General features: G+C 49.5%; 8 protein-coding genes across 8 annotated transcripts; 5 read left to right on the top strand and 3 right to left on the bottom strand.

Moving 5' to 3' along the window:
* Positions 1-122: 122 nt before the first annotated feature.
* A1O9_04638 (uncharacterized protein) lies at positions 123-1,783 on the top strand (the record flags this gene model as incomplete). The annotated part of the gene is made up of 2 exons (XM_013406926.1): positions 123-813; positions 882-1,783. 2 exons carry the CDS (start codon positions 123-125, stop codon positions 1,781-1,783), a joined length of 1,593 nt encoding a protein of 530 aa, XP_013262380.1.
* A 107-nt stretch (positions 1,784-1,890) lies between these two features.
* A1O9_04637 (uncharacterized protein) lies at positions 1,891-3,879 on the bottom strand (the record flags this gene model as incomplete). Its single annotated transcript, XM_013406925.1, has 4 exons — positions 1,891-2,038; positions 2,196-2,847; positions 2,908-3,106; positions 3,166-3,879. 4 exons carry the CDS (start codon positions 3,877-3,879, stop codon positions 1,891-1,893), a joined length of 1,713 nt encoding a protein of 570 aa, XP_013262379.1.
* Positions 3,880-4,842: 963 nt separating this feature from the next.
* On the bottom strand, positions 4,843-5,889 carry A1O9_04636 (uncharacterized protein; the record flags this gene model as incomplete). The annotated part of the gene is made up of 1 exon (XM_013406924.1): positions 4,843-5,889. The coding sequence occupies one exon, from the start codon at positions 5,887-5,889 to the stop codon at positions 4,843-4,845; it is 1,047 nt and encodes a 348-aa protein (XP_013262378.1).
* A 1,165-nt stretch (positions 5,890-7,054) lies between these two features.
* Positions 7,055-8,698, top strand: A1O9_04635 (uncharacterized protein; the record flags this gene model as incomplete). The annotated part of the gene is made up of 1 exon (XM_013406923.1): positions 7,055-8,698. The coding sequence occupies one exon, from the start codon at positions 7,055-7,057 to the stop codon at positions 8,696-8,698; it is 1,644 nt and encodes a 547-aa protein (XP_013262377.1).
* Positions 8,699-9,527: 829 nt separating this feature from the next.
* A1O9_04634 (uncharacterized protein) lies at positions 9,528-11,177 on the top strand (the record flags this gene model as incomplete). Its single annotated transcript, XM_013406922.1, has 1 exon — positions 9,528-11,177. The coding sequence occupies one exon, from the start codon at positions 9,528-9,530 to the stop codon at positions 11,175-11,177; it is 1,650 nt and encodes a 549-aa protein (XP_013262376.1).
* A 1,325-nt stretch (positions 11,178-12,502) lies between these two features.
* A1O9_04633 (uncharacterized protein) lies at positions 12,503-13,616 on the top strand (the record flags this gene model as incomplete). Its single annotated transcript, XM_013406921.1, has 3 exons — positions 12,503-12,579; positions 12,633-12,719; positions 12,785-13,616. 3 exons carry the CDS (start codon positions 12,503-12,505, stop codon positions 13,614-13,616), a joined length of 996 nt encoding a protein of 331 aa, XP_013262375.1.
* An 843-nt stretch (positions 13,617-14,459) lies between these two features.
* A1O9_04632 (uncharacterized protein) lies at positions 14,460-15,407 on the bottom strand (the record flags this gene model as incomplete). The annotated part of the gene is made up of 1 exon (XM_013406920.1): positions 14,460-15,407. One exon carries the CDS (start codon positions 15,405-15,407, stop codon positions 14,460-14,462), a length of 948 nt encoding a protein of 315 aa, XP_013262374.1.
* A 2,180-nt stretch (positions 15,408-17,587) lies between these two features.
* On the top strand, positions 17,588-18,436 carry A1O9_04631 (uncharacterized protein; the record flags this gene model as incomplete). The annotated part of the gene is made up of 2 exons (XM_013406919.1): positions 17,588-17,868; positions 17,941-18,436. 2 exons carry the CDS (start codon positions 17,588-17,590, stop codon positions 18,434-18,436), a joined length of 777 nt encoding a protein of 258 aa, XP_013262373.1.
* Between the last annotated feature and the right edge of the window lie 151 nt (positions 18,437-18,587).

Raw genomic sequence — 18,587 nt, 5'->3', positions numbered from 1 at the left:
GGAGAGCTGATGGTGTTTCAGATCCCAGCTGTAGCGTCGTGAGGACTTCTTTTATCTTCATGTCCTTCTGGAGCGTTTGCGTACATGCATGACACGCTGAAATTACCTCATTATCAATCTTCATGGCGTATTTCACGAGCCCAGAGTTCCTCCGGGTCATCCTCCTACTCTTCATCAACGTCGTGCACAGTAAATGGCGACAATATGTAAACACCATCGTTCCAGCACCATATCTCGATGAAGTCTTCCATGTTCCACAAGTGCAAGCATATTGGTTTGGGAAATGGTCTCAATGGGATCCGAAAATCACAACTCCACCGGGCCTTTACGGCTTCTCTTATCTCCTCAACTCGTTCCGGGCTTACATGGACCCTGGCTTGAAGCCTAACACCAATGAATGGCGATATGTCAATGCAGTGCTCCTCTATCTAACGCTGGTAATGTTGTACATTCTAGCGGCAGTGGGGAAGAGATCCGTGGTATCGGAAAATGTGCTACAGCGCGAATTCAACGTCATTTTGTTCCCCTTGCTGTTCTTCTTCTCGGCATTATACTATACGGATCTGTTCAGTGTCTTCACCGTCGTTCTAGCCCAGACATTCTGGGCAACGGGCTCTTCTATGGGCGGATGGAAGAAATTTCTATCCCAGAGTCTTCATCTTATGGCTGGGCTGTTGTCTCTTAGCGCCCGCCAGACCAATATATTCTGGGTAGCTGTTTACCTCGGCGGACTCCAAGCTGTTGAAACCATCAAGGCAGAAGTCGGCGTTGAGAAGATCCACGACCCACCGGTGTCACAGGCATCTCTTAAAGGTTCGACTTAACCCCTGCTTTCCCCAACATGACCACATGAACAGTCCAAGCGCTAACCAGCACTACAGACGTTTCAAAAACAAGCACCTCTCTTGCTCAGTCCGCTTTCTCGGTTTTGCCCAGGCTCCTGCTAGATCTATGGCCACAGATACTGCTTCTTGGCTCATTCGCAGCGTTTGTGGCATGGAACGGTGGTGTGGTCCTGGGCGACAAGGATAATCACGTTGCAACTATTCACCTGACCCAGATGCTCTACATTTGGCCGCTCCTAATTTTCTTCTCCTGGCCTGTTTTACTCCCCCTGTTCTCCAACCTTCCGGCGCTTCGTCGCCGACTACCAAGTCTCATCACGACTGCCACATTTCTAGCACTCATGTTTAACATTGTCTACTTCAACACGATCATCCATCCCTTCACCCTCGCTGACAACCGACACTACGTCTTCTACGTCTTCGCCATACTGAGAAGACATTGGATCGTCAAGTATGCGGTTATACCCTTCTACTTTGCATGCGGATGGCTGGCCCTGACCGCTCTCGGGGGAGCACCGGAATCTCAGCCCAACCAGAAGACGATCCGTATTCTGCACAGCGCTGATACCGTTAGTGTGAGCGACATGCTCGTCTGGCTCGTTGCATCAACTCTATCACTAATCACTGCGCCACTCGTTGAGCCGAGATATTTCATTATGCCCTGGCTCATGTGGCGGCTGGCCGTTCCTGAGCACAAGCCTGAGTCGAAAGCGCAGCAGAAGTTTTCACAACTGGAGAAGAGCAAGAGTGCGACAAAGCAGAAGCAGGCGCAGTCTGAGTCTACCTTTCAGACGATCTTGAGTGCTGTGGCTGCGTATTCGGCATACATTGAGCTATTGTGGTATCTGGCGATTAACGTTGCAACAGGCTACGTGTTCTTGTACAAGAATTTCGAGTGGCCGGAAGAACCAGGAATTATTCAGAGATTCATGTGGTAGCATTTCATGGATAAATGCATTGCATCTAACAGCCACAACACCTCCATGAGATTTAGGTTATAAGATTCAAGCAACCAGCCCCTCAAATGCTCCCTGTTCATAAAACCTCAAACGGCCACCACGCTTCCCAACCTCATCACAGCGGCGACCTCGTCATCAATCACGGGGCCATGGTACTCTTTCCTGCCCCTGATGTAGTACCAAATAATACTGAAAATGATAACACCCCCAGTCACAACCACGGAGTAATTCATCCTGTCGTCATTAAAAGTTAGCAAAACACCAACGATACTATTTACTGCTGTGGGCAGCTTGTTGCGCAACGCAAAGGAATGGAATGCTTTGACAAAGACATCGGGGGTTGGGGGGGGGCAGGCATTATGGTCTCAAGAAAGGGGGAATCGCAGCTTACGTATCAGCACTGACCGGTGTGACGGGCGGCCACACAGACCAAAATATGACGAAAACCATGTAGACGCACGCATAAGCGTTGTTGAGCGTCCCGAACAAACCTGGGACATGGAAAGGGCCCCATACGAGAGACGCTTGAGCAACAGAGTTGCGGCGACCGCGGGGTGCAGGCACAGCTAATGGCTCATCAAGTCCTGGGTGTGCAGACTGCCCCTCCTTTGAACTTGGGTCGAGTGTCTTTTTGGGAGGAGAGGGACTTCTATCATCGACGACTGGATAGCCTGGCGTATCTTGCTTATGAGGGGCGATATGCCCTTTGACTCGGTGGTAGAGCAAAAGCGCAGCTGGTATCAAGTACGAACAGTAAAAACCCGTGATGGTGAGGGACACAACATCGTTGAAGGCGGTGGACGAGAAACAATAGAGGATATTGAGCAAAGCTGCGAGGGTCGTAACCACCACGACGGCCATGACCGGGATGCGTCGCTTCTTGGACACGGTGTTGATGATCGTTGCCCAAGGTGTACCCTTGTCTCGCGCGAAGGACCAAGTCATGCGTGATGCAGTTGTGATGATACCTGTCGCACAAGCCCACGTTAAGGCAAGAACGATAGCACCCATAGCGGTAGCTCCTGCGGTGGATTGGACGCTGTCTGGAGAGATGTTAGATTGTCAACAGGCGATGAATCTAGAACAACAATCTCGAAACCTACTTTTGAAGATCTGGATAAATGGATAGCCCGTGGCCGTCTCAAGGACTGAGTCCACATCACCCAGGCAGAACAATATTGTTAGCATCATTGTAAAGCCCACCAGTCCGTTGATGAGCATGCTGCATAGAACGGCGCGGGGAATATTCACAGCGGCTCTTTCGACTTCTTCGGCAAGGTGAACAGATGCATCTGCACCCACCTAGATTGGGTTGACCATTAGCATATGCCACCGCTGTAGCCGAAGCCATGAGAACGTACAAAAGTTGCCACGTTTCCCAAAAATCCCACACAGTATGACAAGCCTTGTGTGGGCCATCCACCTTCATTTAGACTCGTGGCGAAGACGAAATGAGCCGAATTATGTGGCGCATAGGTCCAGAGTAGAGATATAACGGTGATAAATCCAGCAATATGGAAGACAATGATGAAGATCTCAAACTTGGGTAGCATTCCCGGAATCACCACGTTAATAAAAATGGCCACAGCAATTACTAGATATGCGAGCAGAGTTCCATGCCACCGTTCTGGGGAATAGTCGGGATAGTCAAGGATGATCAAGCCTTGCAAGATTGTTCCAGCGAAGATTGTTTCTGTCGCAACAGTTGCTATCCACGCGAGGGACGTTAGCCATCCGACAATATAACTGCTGAATACTTTGTATTTTGGAGGCGCAAGCATATACACCCAATAATATTGTCCGCCGGCAATTGGTGCAAGGGATGCTAATTCCGAAATAACAGTATATACTGAGAACGTCGACGACCAGGCGATGATAAATCCGTAGACAAGACCCGCTGGGCCGCCGTTGTCGAAACCTTGGCTGAACAGGGCAAGAACAGTCTCCCAGGTAATCAGCTCACATACAGCGAAGCCAAAGAGAGACCAGAAGCCGAAACGTCGCTTAAGGACTTGCTTCTTGCCCAGCAATGCAAGAGTGCTACTGTCGATATCTTGAGATGTGGATGGACCCATGGCGCTTGAGGAAGATGGGCAACAATGCCACTCTGGAAGAGAGAAAAGAGCACCAGGCAAAACTTCGATCGTTGGAACGCCAATCGTGTGTGAAGTTCAGACAGACTCTCAATAGCTACGTATGAACTGGCCAACGATGGACGTATGCTAATTGATGTATGGCAACCTCGGTAGCGTTCTTCAATCCGTACCGAACCGACAAACTGAGAAGCTGGTCCTTGAAGGGCTGACGAGGTTCAAACTTTGCAATGTTTGGAAAGTGGAGAAAGATTCTCTGCCAGAATTTCCTTCCAAGTTCCCGGCAAATAGTACGGAAAGAGGAAAGGTGCAACAGGAGTGATCACCGTAGTGTCACGCGGGTTCACCAGCGGTGCTTACCGACCTGCATAAGGTAGTATCATTTTAACTACAACATAGCTGGCTTGGGAGGAGCAGAGGTTCACAGGGCGTGGGTTCGCCATTCGGGCCACGGCCGGAGGGGGAAGTTTGAGGCTTGAACGCATGATTGTGGGTGAAGGATGACAGAACCATTAATGGAAGTGCACGCCGCCGATCCAAAGCAAACGCCACCGACGCCCTAGTGCCTCGGCTCATCGAGAAGCTTTTGCCGAGCCCGGTATAGAAGCATTGATTGGGTGGTGGTGAGCTTGGCAGGCTTATCTCAAGGCTTCTCCTAGATTCTTACATTGCAAGGGGGAAGGTGTGAAGTCACAACCTGATTCCATGCTTTGAGATGTACCTATGCTGTGACATTGGCAATTGCACAGCATCCAACTAGATGAGATACCTACCTGAGCAGGCATTATCCCTCAGTACTAAGCCCATGTGCACGAATCTCAACGACCGATTGATACAGCAACGGAAACCGCTCTGATATTTGAATATCTATGTATCTTGGCCGGTCACTGAGGAGATGCCACGCTTAAAGCCTTCCATTGGGCCAGAAACTGGGACCCCAGGCCCTCAGAACGGTGAGCCAATCAAAAGTTTAGTTTTCTTAGAGAAATCAGCCTTGGAATAATACTCCTGTGCACCGTCGTGAAGTGGGACGGGTGCTTGAGACATCTTCTCAGGGTCGAGAGGGTATGTAAGTGGGCTCTTCTCGGGTTTCAAATGCTTGTACTGTCCTTCGAGCAGATCCCTCGTTTCCACGAGGCACCAAGTCAGGAGGTGGGCGACCTCTTTTGGCATATCAGCACGTACCAAGAGAACGAAATCTGAGAAATCCAATGCTAGCAGTTCGTGGTCCAAATTGTCCCACCAGCCCGCTGGTAGATGATTTGTTCCCAGTCCAAGAGCTTTCTGAAGGCTCTCTAAAGCTTGTGCTTCAGCCGCCAAAGGAACTAATTTGTTCGACTCAACGAGTCCTCTCCACCACGGCGTCATAATAGCTTCTTGAAGAAGTGCATCAGCTTCTCCGGACTCGACCAAGGCGACACATTGCTCAGGCCTGTGGCGTGTGAGGACTGCGCCGCCCCAAGACTCGATCGTGGCTTTCGAGATGCCATGAGCATTGAGATATTCATTCGCTACATAGCCGATCGGGTTCGTCCCATCATCGGTGGCGGTAACAAGTTTAATCGCTGGCTTCTGTGTCCGAAGATCCTCGATACTGTTGATATTGTGTTTAGGGTGAAGGGCCAATACCATTCGGTCATTCTGCGGAAGCACTCCAATGGCACGGAGATTTGGCATGGCCGCTGCAAAAGCACTTTCTCCGCTGTGTATCTTGCCTACGAGGCCAGCGGGTGTGCATATCGCTAAGTCGACCGCTCCCTCTTGGAGCTGCTTCAGCCCATCGAGACCACCATCACGCAAGCTGTAGATGGCCGTCCTGGTTCCGGGACCTGCTCGGTCACAGAATTCTTGTGTCAGCCATGCACATATGCGGTGAAAGTTGGCGCCTCCCCAATCTCCCATAAAGTTCAGATTGTAAGAGCTGTCGAGTCTAGGCTCCGTTTGGCCGTTGACAGTCAGGCCATTTACCTGTGTTCCCAGCTCTGTTGCCATTGTTTCACCGCTGAGTCGAAGATTTCTGGCTTGTAGTCCTCCAACAGCTCTCCCGAAAGATTCTTATTTCATACTTGGGATGTTCGATGAAACGAACACGGCACCCGTCGCAATCCCTTCCGAACAGAATCAACATGTGGGAAGCCTCGGAACGCTATTCCGGATATCGTGTATTTTACGGGGCTGCAACAGACCGTTACTCAGCCCGGCCTTAAGGAATCTTTATGTCGACAAAAGTGAAGTTCCAATATTGTACCATCATTCCCACATGAGTCAGAACCGGCCATACGGTCTCCAAATTTTTATGCACATCAATCTTGACTTCCGATTACCAATTCTTGTCGGTACACCCAAAACTAGCTGTCAAGACTTTTGCCTCTTTGCCCTTCGTGATTCTAGTCTGAAGACAAGTTTGTTTCAAACGAGATGAATATCCCCTGTAAGAGGTAGTTCTACAACAGCCTAGGGACTGCGCCGATATATATATGCATCCACGGGTTGCTCGACGGTGAAGACTCCACCGACCATCGTCCTCGTCCTCGCACTGATTACTTGTTCATTACCTATATTCTTTTGAAACCTTCTCTTTCGCAAGTTTCTTTTCCATAAACCTCGCCTGGCATGAAATTTGTCCTTCAACCAAGGCCGTCTAGATCATCGGCAGCGAGTGCCACTAGAGTCATGGCCGATAGACACCCGCTTCCCTTTCGATCGAAGGTGAGCGGCATCTTTGACTCCAACAGTATCCTTTGACTTTACGAAGTAGTGTCCCACCGGAACGGTGATCGGCCGGCGCATAAAACGTGTAGATAAAATAGCTATTTGGTTGCTGGTCGCTCTGACATCTTGCCGGTGTGGAGAAGAGACCAATCGGAAGAATGTCCGCTCATCTCGTCGCAAAGTTTGTCAGCTTGTGGTTAGATCCATATTTCCCCGGATTCCGAAGGCACAACCGAGCCCTCGGAGTTCAATACGAGAGTTACTAACCACGAGTTAGCACCGGGTACATTTCGGTATATATAAATGCTAGACATCCACTGAAGAGCCGGCTGGCCGACTTACAACGCGTTTGAAATTGTCAAAGTCTTCTGGAATTAACATTTACTTGCTTGAAGGAGGTGCAGATAATCTATCCAAGCCTTGGGACCACGGCCTCCATCCGATGATGGCTGAACAAGCAACATCCACCGCTGGAAAACCGGAGACAGCCAACATAGAAAGGGTCAACAGTCGACAACAGGGCGATGTGGCCCTAGCGAGGCCCCCAGAAAGAGTTACCAGGACCATATTCTTCTTCTCTACATTCATCGCCCTCAGTGCAGCAATATGCAATTTCGACCTGAATTATGGTGGTACGGTCCTTCTGATGGTGCCTTTCAACACCGCATTTGGACACTGTGAAGAACTTCCGGGCCCATCTGGCTCTGCTATCCAGACGTGTAGGATCTCGGCTCTACAGCAGTCCTTGACCAGCCTGACCTCATTATTCACTGCAGTGGGGTCTGCTCTTTCAAGTGTGACTGGGACTTACATTGGTCGCCGAGGCACTATTCAAGTTGGTGCCATATTGGTGTTGATTGGTGCCGCCGGAATGTTGGGAACGTCTTCAAGCTACCTCGACTACATGGTGTGCAAATGCATTGGTGGAATTGGCCTCGGTTTTCTATACAGCGGAACCATCGTATATGGTGTCGAGTGCACACCTTCGCATAAACGTGGTATGCTTCTCGGGCTGTTCTCTATCGGACTCGGTGCCGGTAGCGCTGTCGCCGCTGGCGTCTGCGCCGGCTCAGCAAATATTCGGAGCAATTGGGCCTGGAAAACTCCGATTATATGCCAAATCCCTTTATCGGTCGGCCTGGTAGGCGGCATCATGCTCTTCCCAGAGTCCCCGCGTTGGCTGCTGATGAGGAACAAGGAGTCTCAGGCTCGCCTCGCGCTAGGAAAATTCCTCCACAAAGATCCTAACTCCGACGCCGTGAGTTCCCAAGTCCGAGAAATGCAGACTTATTTGGAATTTGAAAAGGTCATGGCCTCGACGACCTCATTTGTGGAAATGTTCCATAAAAGAGCACTCCGCCGCACACTCATTTCCGTCTTCCTTCTGGTGATACCCGCATTGGGAGGAACTTTCTTCATAATCCCATACACAGCAGTGTTTCTGGGGGGCCTTGGAATCAAAAGCCCATTCTTGATCACAGCAATTGTCGGACTTTGTATATTTGCTGGATCACTCCTGTCTGGCTTTACTGTGGAATATTTTGGGAGAAGACTCTCTCTTCTTCTCGGTTTGTCGATTATGGGCGCATCTATGTTGATATTCTCCGCCGTGAGTTCAGGGCTAGGCACACATGCGAAGGTGACCCAAAATGTACTGGTGGCATTCTTGTGTATCTGGTGCTTCACATTTGCAAGCACTGCCTCACCTGCCCTCTGGGTTGCGTCTGCTGAAATGCACTCTGTCCGGCTTCGGATGCATGGGCAGGCCCTGTCGCTCTTTTGTAACTCGGTATTTGCATTCGCTGCTTCATTTTGGACTCCATATATGATCAATCCAGAACATGGAAATATGGGAACGAATGTGGGGTACTTCTACTTTGGACTTCTTGTTGTGATTCTAGCCATCACTATCGTCTTTGTCCCAGAGACAGGCCGCTTGAAGTTGGAACAGGTTGATGACTATTTCGCATCAGGAGTTCCAGCATGGAAGACATCCCTCGCGCGAAACAAGAAAATTGCGGAGCAGAATATTCTTGAAGTCTCTGCGGAGATGCAAGATGCAAAGCAGGTTCGTCTCGAGGACGATTGACCTGCTCGGATGGGAAAGAAAGGATCCGGTGTGTCAAGGTCCTTGTTTGGAACCTAAATCAAGTATTGAGGAAGTTGATGGGAGTCAACCAGGGACTCTGTCCTCCGTATTCATTGGCAGTTGTCCCAGGCTACCAGAGCTGTCTGTGGCGCAGTATTTTAATTAGCTGTACTTCGTAGTCTGTAAGACGGTAACTGAAGGGCTGTTTGGGCGGCAGAAATAAAGATTTGCACATCACTCGCTTGTAAAGTCGTAAAGGTGTGGAGCCGTGGCCAGGCCGTACAATATGTGCAAGGATACAGAGCCACGATAACTCGACAGCACGAGTATTGTGGCGCTGCACGCACTGAAATACTATGAACCAGGGGCTTTCTCGTGGTAAGTAGCCGGATGAAGTTCCAGAGTGTTGCATAAAAGGTATGCCTCAGGCGAGTGGGGCAGCTCGAACCTCGTGCACAATTCGAGACGCAAAGTTGCCGTTATGATGATTTCTATACTCGGGTGGGGATGTTTCGGATAGCACTCGGTATTATGCCCATTTTCCTGATGTTATTGCCGAACTCTCGTCCCAACCAGGCTTCACGAAGCTTTTGATTCCCGAATCTGAATATGTAAAAGGGTCCAAATGAAGATTATCTTGGAGAACATTCTTCCTCAAACATCGAAAGTCCCGTTCCAGATGATTCAAGGTTAGTAATTGCAATGTGTTGAGACACTACGAGGGAAAACACAGCATCCTTTGATCGTGCCTTTATACTGGCCCAAGCATACCCCCTAAGCCTCTTCAACCTTGGAGAGAGTTGTTCAGGAAGTTGGAACGAACAACATGATGGCCCAAGCGAATAATGAAGCAGGTCTGACTTCCCCATTGGATTATAGACGGACAAAAATCATTAAGACAACTCATGGACCGGTGCAAGGGATTTTGGAAGATGGCATGCAAAAATTCGTCGGAATACCATATGCCCTGCCACCAGTAGGGGACTTGCGTTGGAAGCCACCAGTATCACCGCTTCTTTGGGAAGAGCCCCTCGAGGTAGTGGAATTCGGACCTATCTGCGCTCAAACTTCAATCTGCTTTCCGGGGTTTGGCTCAACCAGCTCGACTGAGGATTGCCTTTATCTCAATGTTTTCAAACCCGAAAATCATGAACCACACCATCAGTCAAAAGCACCTGTCATGGTATTCATTCATGGTGGAGGGTACTCGTGTGGCGCCAGCAACGACTACAACCCCGAGAGCCTTGTCAAGGACGGTCAGGTCGTGTTCGTATCGCTCAACTATCGAGTCAGCATGTTCGGGTTCTTCTCTCATCCAGAGATCAACAGGGAGGGCCATCCATCCGGAAATTATGGTATCATGGACCAACAGTTGGCTCTGAAATGGGTCCGTGAGAATATTGAACGATTCGGTGGTAACAAGGAAAATATCACGGTCTTCGGCGAATCAGCCGGAGGAGGGAGCATCCTTGCACATATCGCAGCTCCTAGCTCCCGTGGATTGTTTCACAAAGCCATCATAGAGAGTGGAGGCGCGCCGCCAACCATGCCATTCCCATCCGTTGAGAAGCTCGAGTCGCTCGGAGTTGCCCTTACCAAGGCAGCTGGTTGCACTGAACAGACACCAAAAAGCTTAAGATCAATTCCGGTTGAAGCCCTCTTGGAGGCTGATAAGATAGACGAAGGGCAGTTTGGAATTGGCAAGTTCCCATTTGGGTTGATGGAGGACGGAATGATTGTGGTCAGAGACCTTCGAGACAAATTCTCACGCGGCGAGTTTAACAGGATACCCATGATAATCGGCGTAAACAGGGATGAGTTCACCTGGTTTCAGGCAATGTCGGAGCTACGTTCAGGAAAGGCCATTTCCGCTGAAGAATATCCTGAGACTTTGAGTGCCACGATCGATCTCCTCAATCGATTGCACTTGAATGGAGTAATAGTTCCTCAAAGTGCTATTCCACAGGTACTTGAAAAATATCCTGCTCAAGAATATGAAAGCGCGAGTAGGGCGCTTGCAGCTGTCGTCGGAGATGCAGGTCTGATATCCACTGCTGGCCGGCGTGCTACCAGAATTCTTGCAAGGTATTGTCCTCAGGTATTTGCGTATGAATTCGACGTACCAGATACGCCTTGTCCATGGCCAGAGGTATCATTTTCGTACGGATCGGCCCACACGCTGGAACTACCGTACATTTTCCCAGGCTTCTGTGGAGCAAGCGGCAAAGCATCACCATTGAGCAAGCCGCAGCAAGCTCTGGCCATGCAGATGGTCCGCTACTGGACCATGTTTGCACGGTATGGTACACCGAACAAAGTGTCTAATAAAGAAGATGGCATAGCACAAGCGGCACCGAAGTGGAATGCATACGATGCTGAAGAGGATAACATCATGCTACTTCAAGCAGCAGAACCTAGTGAGATGATCAAGGGTTGGGGTGAACGGCATAACTCCGACTTTTGGGATGCTTTCTACTAATAAATGCACGCACTGGTCATGTATAGTTGCTGGTAAGATGAGGATTATGTCTTGTGCTGACTTTTCTTTGGCTGAAAGCGAGGAAAGGGATGCCAGCCTGATTGTTCTTACATAAGCTTTACGAAAGACAAGGATCCGGGCAGCCAAGACAGCTTAAAGGAAGCTTGGCAAAGGAAAGCATCAAGAGTGCAAGAACTTGTCGTAGTGCGAGGCAGTAGACCTCGTTGATTCATTCCATTGTTATCGAGGGCCCTGGATCGATCGGCTAGTTTGTCCTGGCGAGGCTATAGGGAGAAGTTTGGAGCCGGACCGCAACGGGCCATTATCCGATTGGGTATGGGGCGTGATTCGTAGCCTTGTATATTTTGCGTTCTGATCTTAGCTGGGTACCTATCTTATTCCACAGTGGGTGTGCGTAATAGCCTAATATGTCAACCTTTCATCATTGTCAGCACGAATAATAATCCGATCTGGAGCAATGTGTGGTCATTGCCTACAAGGAGCATTCTGATTTACGTGCGATACTTCGATGGTCTGCAGATGGATGCCATCAATGGGGTCGGATTGTGCCAGGCACCAGCATCCAGCATTAGTTTGTACAGACAATATCGGAACTCCGATTCTCATGCGCCCCATCTGCAACGTTTCGTGAGACTCCATATCAAACTTGCCTCACTGCTCGTAAAATATGCAGCCTCTCAGGCACCCATGATTTATGTGGTCACGATATCCGGAAATCTGCAAACCCACAATCAGATAGCTGGTGAAAGAGCGGGTGAGAGCGGTGCACATGTCTGCATCATGTTCTGGGCCATAAAAGATTCTGGCGAAAGCATATTCTGGAAGGGGAATGTGGGATATCTCCCACTTTGGCGTCAAGTTGAAGCTCCGGCCGAGCATGTGAAAAGTATACGAAGCGGGCGATGCGACCTCGTACTTCGTATAAGGTCTCGGGCGCCTGCCGCGATGACGTTGATGAAGTGGCTGAGAACTAGGCAAGCCACAGATGAGTGGACGCCACACGGAATGATGCCAAGAGTCAGGGCGGGGAAGAGGAAATCCTGGTGGGCTGAAACGCCGCAGGAAAGAGCCCTCACAAGGATGACGTATAGATGTTGTGTGATACTTTGATCGTCCCTGCATTCGATCACTTGCTGTTCATCTGCGATTAACTTCAGGCGACTTTCAATTTCAATATATAACAGCCCTAAAGATTACGATTTCTTCATTCTGACTTGCCTTCTTCCACATTCGAAATTTTGCGAAGTTCTCATCTCAACAATTTCCGTCTTCTCAAACCCCTCAAGCCCCGATCCTACATCACGATGTCGACCACCGTCCACGTAAAGGGAATTTCCCATGAGACAAGCGAAAAGGAGGTCAAGGATTTCTTCAGCTTTTGGTAAGTGGTTTGTCCTTAAGGATCTAATTAGTGTCGAAGCTAACCACTCCCAGCGGCAAAATCACCTCGATCTCTGTCACCCCAGAAACTGGCTCAGCTGATGCCGCCAAATCGGCAACGGTAACTTTCGAGAAAGAGACGTAAGTTGGAAGCCCTGGCTTTGAATTGCATAGCGCTATACCAGAAAACTAACCTGTGTTTTTAGTGCCGCGAAAACCGCTCTCTTGCTGGATAATACCCAGCTCGGCAAGTCCCAAGTACATGTTACAACCGCAAGCACGCTCGATGACGTTGCCAGTCAAGCGGGAGCACCTGTTTCATCCTCTACAACAGAAGACCATGATGTCGCGCAAGAAGACAAGCCACGGTCCAGAATCGTTGCGGAATATCTTGCTCACGGCTATACAATCTCTGACAATGTCATCTCCCAGGCTATTGCCCTCGATTCAAAACATGGTTTCAGCTCGAAATTCACCGCTGCTCTAAACAACTTTGACAACAAGTACAAGGCAACTGATAAAGCGAAATCAGTCGATACAAGGTTGGGAGTAACAGATAAGGCCATGGGTGCCTGGGGTGGTCTACAAACCTATTTTGAAAAGGCATTGGGCACCCCTACGGGTCAGAAGGTCAGAGATTTCTACGTCCAGGGAGAGAAGCAGGTCAACGACGTGCACTCGGAAGCGAGAAGACTTGCAGACCTCAAGAGTGGAAAGCCCCACAAACCAGAGGCTGTTCCTGGCACAGACAAGACCGTGTGCAACTGTGGAGGTTCAGAAGGTGTTTGTGGCTGTGCTCCGGGTCACTGCAACTGCGCTCGCTGTGCGAAGAGCGGAAATACTAGAACTATCCAACCGGAGCCAGTCAAGGGGACTGACAAGACTGTTTGCAAATGCGGCGGCTCAGAGGGATCCTGCCCCTGCCCTGCTGGCCACTGCGCCTGCGCCAACTGTGCGAAGAGCAGCACCGAGGCTACAACTGAAGCCAAGGAAGCTGCACAGGCGAGCGGGCAGCAATTGCCAGCTGGGAGTGTTTAAAGCACTGTCTTGGTTTGAGGTATAGGCATTTTTCTCTCTAGTGGTACAAGACTTGCGTGAAGCAGGACCAGAGCTAATTCGTTGGGAGTTTGCTTTGGCACGAGGGAGTATAGCACTGTTGATGAGGTGACGATTATGAAGGTTCGATTAGTTCAGCGAAGTATATTGCAACAGAGGAATCTTTACCGCACAACTATAATGGCACCAGTTCCAGCCCATAGTCCCGGGAAGCCAAAATTCAACCTATGTAACCTTGTCTTCCCTATCTCCCCTCTGGCCCAAATACATCTCCCCTTAAACTAACCAGCAAACGCACAGCCTTGCAACCCAATCTCAACTGTTCAAAAGAGCGAATTGGATCTATGATGTGATGTAATCTGGACTCTAATCTCACTACCGCTGCATGGTCTATGGAGATCAGGCACAAAAATCCGGCCTCCACGCAAAGAATTGAAGACCCCCCTCTCCATCTTGGTTCGTTGACGCATGGAATACGCATGTAGGCAGGGACACAAACACGGCGTCCGCCAGGCGGGACGAGATGCTGCGATGCTCCACTGCGCGGTGGGCTGTTAGCGGCATTTTATCGCTCTTTTCCCCAGTGGGAAATGGCCCCTAAGTGGAATGGTGGGATTAATGCCCAAAATCTAGTCATTGCTCCTATTTCTCATGTTAACCAGTACAATATTAACGATGAAATAACACATCTACAATCATGCGAATTTAGGGGGAGAGATGCAGCTGCGTTGGTCATCTCCATCAAGGTGATATTGGCCCACTTCGGCATGTTCCTGTAGTCTTCGCTTTACTGCCACACCCTGAGTCTGTAACTGGACAGCGCCTTCATAGCCGCGGACTAAATTGTCCAATCTTCCAGAAATCTCCAATTGCCCGCTCCACAGCTGCTCCAGAGTCGGGTTTTAGAGCCTTCTGTGGACCGGTGCCCTGAACACCTTCTCCACTAGCCTGGTTGGTGATCTGTCCCAGCGCATCCCGACATGGATCATGGACACAGCAGAGCTGGTCTGTTGTCGCTACGTAGCTCACACCGAATTGCGCTTCCCACGTGGCTCCTTCGACACAGCTGCTTCCAACATCGAGCCACCACTGGGGCGCATAGGCCACTCTGCCTGCATTGTCCGAGCCGGTAAGAACAAGTGTTAGAGCTTCATTATCAGTTAAGCTCGGTCGCTCTTCGCGTAGCTGTAGGACCGACTGGAGTAGACTGACAATCCACTGGTCTATTCGAATGGCAAAGAATCCAAGTGCCTGCTGCGCGCTATCATGCCCGAAGGAGATGGCCTCAATCTTGGCCGATGAAGGTGGTAGAAATTTCCTCAGCGATCTGGGCGTATGCGAGTATAGCATATCGTGATCTTTGAGAAAGAACATCCAGTCTAAACGCTCGTCTCTTGGCTGTTGTAGTTGAGATGTCAGATAACTGTGGAGCTGCCAAATGAATGATGCTTTCTTTTGGCTCCCTAGCATTGCATCGGCGAGGTGAGGGCAGGCCAAGAGTAGATTCGTCGTCAGCACTGTCTGGTTTTGAGATTGGGCAGATAAGTCCTCTTTGCGATTTACGGCACAAAGTAAAATTCGTTCCACTTGTGCCGTTGCCGGATTATAACCTCCTGGAGTCAGAGCTGAAGATAGTGGTGGGCCTTCGGAATTCCCGGTCTTGATCACATATGGAAATGTGATGCTGATGCGAAAGCCAGCATAGTCGAGACCGAGGTACAAGGTGACCAAAGTAAAAAACGCCAGTAACGGAATTCTCCTTGAGGATGCCATCGAGAGCAGCCTGGGTTGTCGATATAGTTGGGAGCGAAAACCTCCGCTTTGGCGGCGGGGACGAGACACGGTAAGATTATACTCGAAATCTCTTGGGCTGGGATATATGAAAGAGATGAGCGTGATATTTTCACGTGTGAAGTTGGACTGGAATGCCAGAATGTCTTCTCGAGAGTGATAAGCGAGACGGGAGACCTGGGAAGTTGAAGTTGGAAAGTCAGGCGCCTAGGGTTTCTTGGCAGATTGGGGAATCAGATCTGTCAAACAATGAAGCCATGGTACTTGCACGTGATCCCCTCAGTTCCCAGGTCTGCCAATGCCAAGATGGATAAGGTGTACAGATAATTACTACCCTCTTCTGGATGTACACCAAAACTGCCCAGGTGAACCACGTTAGTAGAGGCACCTGGAAATAACTGATTTCATTTCCAATCACTAAACTAAGTCCCTTGCTTCACTACCACAAATCTCGACCTGATGAGACACCCTTTGTAATGAAATTTGGTCAAGGTACTTCAACGTTTGACGCGCTAAGAATACCCTCAAAGAAATCGTACAATCCTTCGATACACAGCCCGATGTGGTTCAACGTGCTATCTGAGACTTGGCTCTTGTGTACGGTAAATCACTTATATCTTGTCCTAGCAGTTGAAAAGCCACTCTATACCGATTCGCACGGAGTAACTCCTAAATTAGCATCCATGCATGGATCAAAGTGATCGAGTGTAAAATAAGCCGCACGTGCTGTAATTTCAGGATCAAGGCACTCATGACTGGAAAAATGCCCTAAGGTTATTGAGGCATGCTTCACCTGTCAATCACTTTTATAGGTGCAAAATATAGGCCCTTAACAATCAATGTGCCTTAACTAAATTTCATCACACAGGGCGTTTCATTACGTCAGGATGGGGTTTAGATACGAGTACGTCTAAATAGTAGACACCGTTTAGGTGATGTAGGTCACCTACTTCCCAAAACGCTTAAGTAACAGGGTGGTTGCCAATAGCCCAAGTACGAACCAAATCCCTAGGTAACCAAGTTACGGACTGATACCTTCCGGGTTGCCATTTCATTTTACTATGGTGGCTTATTTCCAAGGTTTGATGCATGGCTCCGTACGCAGTACGCTGTCCTGTACTGTATACCCAGATACGGTGTAGCCACAAGCCAGCTGGCTAGTCCGTTCATTGTAATTTTCCGATATTCTTGACACATCGCCCCCTTTTTCGTGATCCATCCCAACTATCGGAATATCTGTACTTCATAGACCGACAGCACCCAACACCTGATTCTGGCAGGCGAACGAGTTGTCACGCTGGATTATCTTGACATTATTAGAATGTATGAATACTCCGTAGGGTCGTCCATGTTTATACTTTTGGTCTATGTCTCAACCCCTGAGCGCGGCATGATAGAGAACGAACGGCACTTGCCTCGCCACAATTTCCACAACTTTTAATCGGCGTCTGAAACAGCCAGTACCTCTTCAACGACGATGCAACGTCAATTTGACCCCCTCCTGCAGAACGCCTCGCTTGTTAAAGCGGCCGAGACACGCCTGAGACGTTGCTGGGGCGGATAAGCGCCTCCAACAGAAGCGTTGCTAATCCTGCACTTCGCCAAACCCTGCACCTGGGATTTGCCAACCTGGACTGGTGGTGACTGTGTCTCGAATTAGAGTCGGCTGGTGGAGGCAAAGATGCACGAACAGGCGCGAACAGGCTTCGGCGTTAGGATGTTTCTTTCCGTCGCTCTGCATAAGGAGTTCTCCCCGTAGCCGCTATTGGTTGGGTTGTGATGCTAGCTCGGTGTGCTGCCAATCGTTCGAGTGTCCTTCAAAGACGTCGAAACACTACGTAGGCGCTAATGTAGGAATCTATATAGACTGTTTGCTCTACTGACGCCATCCTTGTCGGGGCTTGTGTCAAGTTTGCCATTATGTCTTCGCCAGTGTACTCCGTAGGCCATCGCATGACTCGTCCCGCTTATTTTTGGATACTGGTTCGCCCTTGATGGTCTCTCCTCATGTGCCTCGTCTGGTCGACGATATCCCAGGTTTTCATGCCTTTCAAGGGAAACACCGTGTTGTTTAGATTCATCAGTACACATTCCCACCAATCCCTCTCTCCTCTTCTCTTCCACCATTTCTAGGCTACTAGTAAGAGCGACTTGTGGACGCGATGTTCAATCGATCTGATCAGGACCAGCCTGGTCTAGAAGTGAATCCAAATCACGATGGCCTGTACCCACTCTACCCTGCCACAAACGACAAACTCGAACACATGGACGGTGACACCGAGGCGTCAAAGGCTAACGTCGCACGGAGTTCGTGGCACAATCCTTGGGGTCTTCGACCATTATGGTTTGGCATACTCATAGCCATCCTGACGACAATTGCTGTTGGAGCTATTGTTGGAGGTGCTGTGGGAGGAGCAATGGCACATTCTAAAGGATCCTCTGGGTATGACAGAAATCCAGTTCTCATCTCTATGTAGTCTCACCAGCTGTACGGAGTACTAACTCATAACGACAGCTCGCAAAATAACACCGTGCTCTCGGAGTCAACTAGCACTGCCTCGGCAACGACTCCATCAGCTTCGCAAGCGTCAAGCAGCACGAATGCGGCACCCACAACCGCAGTAGCCAAAGACTATGTACCACTTGCTCCTTCAGCTGTTCCACTCTTGCAGCACTCTTGTCCCAGCGAGAACTATATCTACGAAATAAACGATAACCCACTTCCTCCACAGACTTTCACTTGGGTGTGTGAGACTGCGTACCTCGGCAATAACAGGGGAGATGTGGGAATTACTTTGATGCAGCTCTCAGCATACACCGCCGAGCAGTGCGTGGAAGCGTGCGGCGGATTGAATGTCTGGCGGAAGGAGCTAATTTGCTCTGCTGTCACATTCCAAGCATCAATGTCTTCCGAATGGAATGTCGGGAGAGGTAACTGCTGGCTATTCAATGGGACAAGTTCAACCTGGGACGATCCAGGGGCAAAAACTTGTATAAGCGCTCACCTGTAAGGTTTGAGGGTGATCTGCAAACAAGGTAGAATACGCAAAGAGATGGCGTTACGTTGGTCGGGCTGTCTTTTATATCACAGGTTTCGGGTATTCCTACTTTCGAACTGGCCCTGTTTGGACGTTGTTTTCAACTATATTATGATCTGATGGG

The sequence above is a fragment of the Exophiala aquamarina genome (assembly GCF_000709125.1).
Source record: "Exophiala aquamarina CBS 119918 chromosome Unknown aczIA-supercont1.3, whole genome shotgun sequence".
NCBI classification, from domain to species: domain Eukaryota; kingdom Fungi; phylum Ascomycota; class Eurotiomycetes; order Chaetothyriales; family Herpotrichiellaceae; genus Exophiala; species Exophiala aquamarina.
This window is presented reverse-complemented; position numbering and strand designations above follow the sequence as displayed.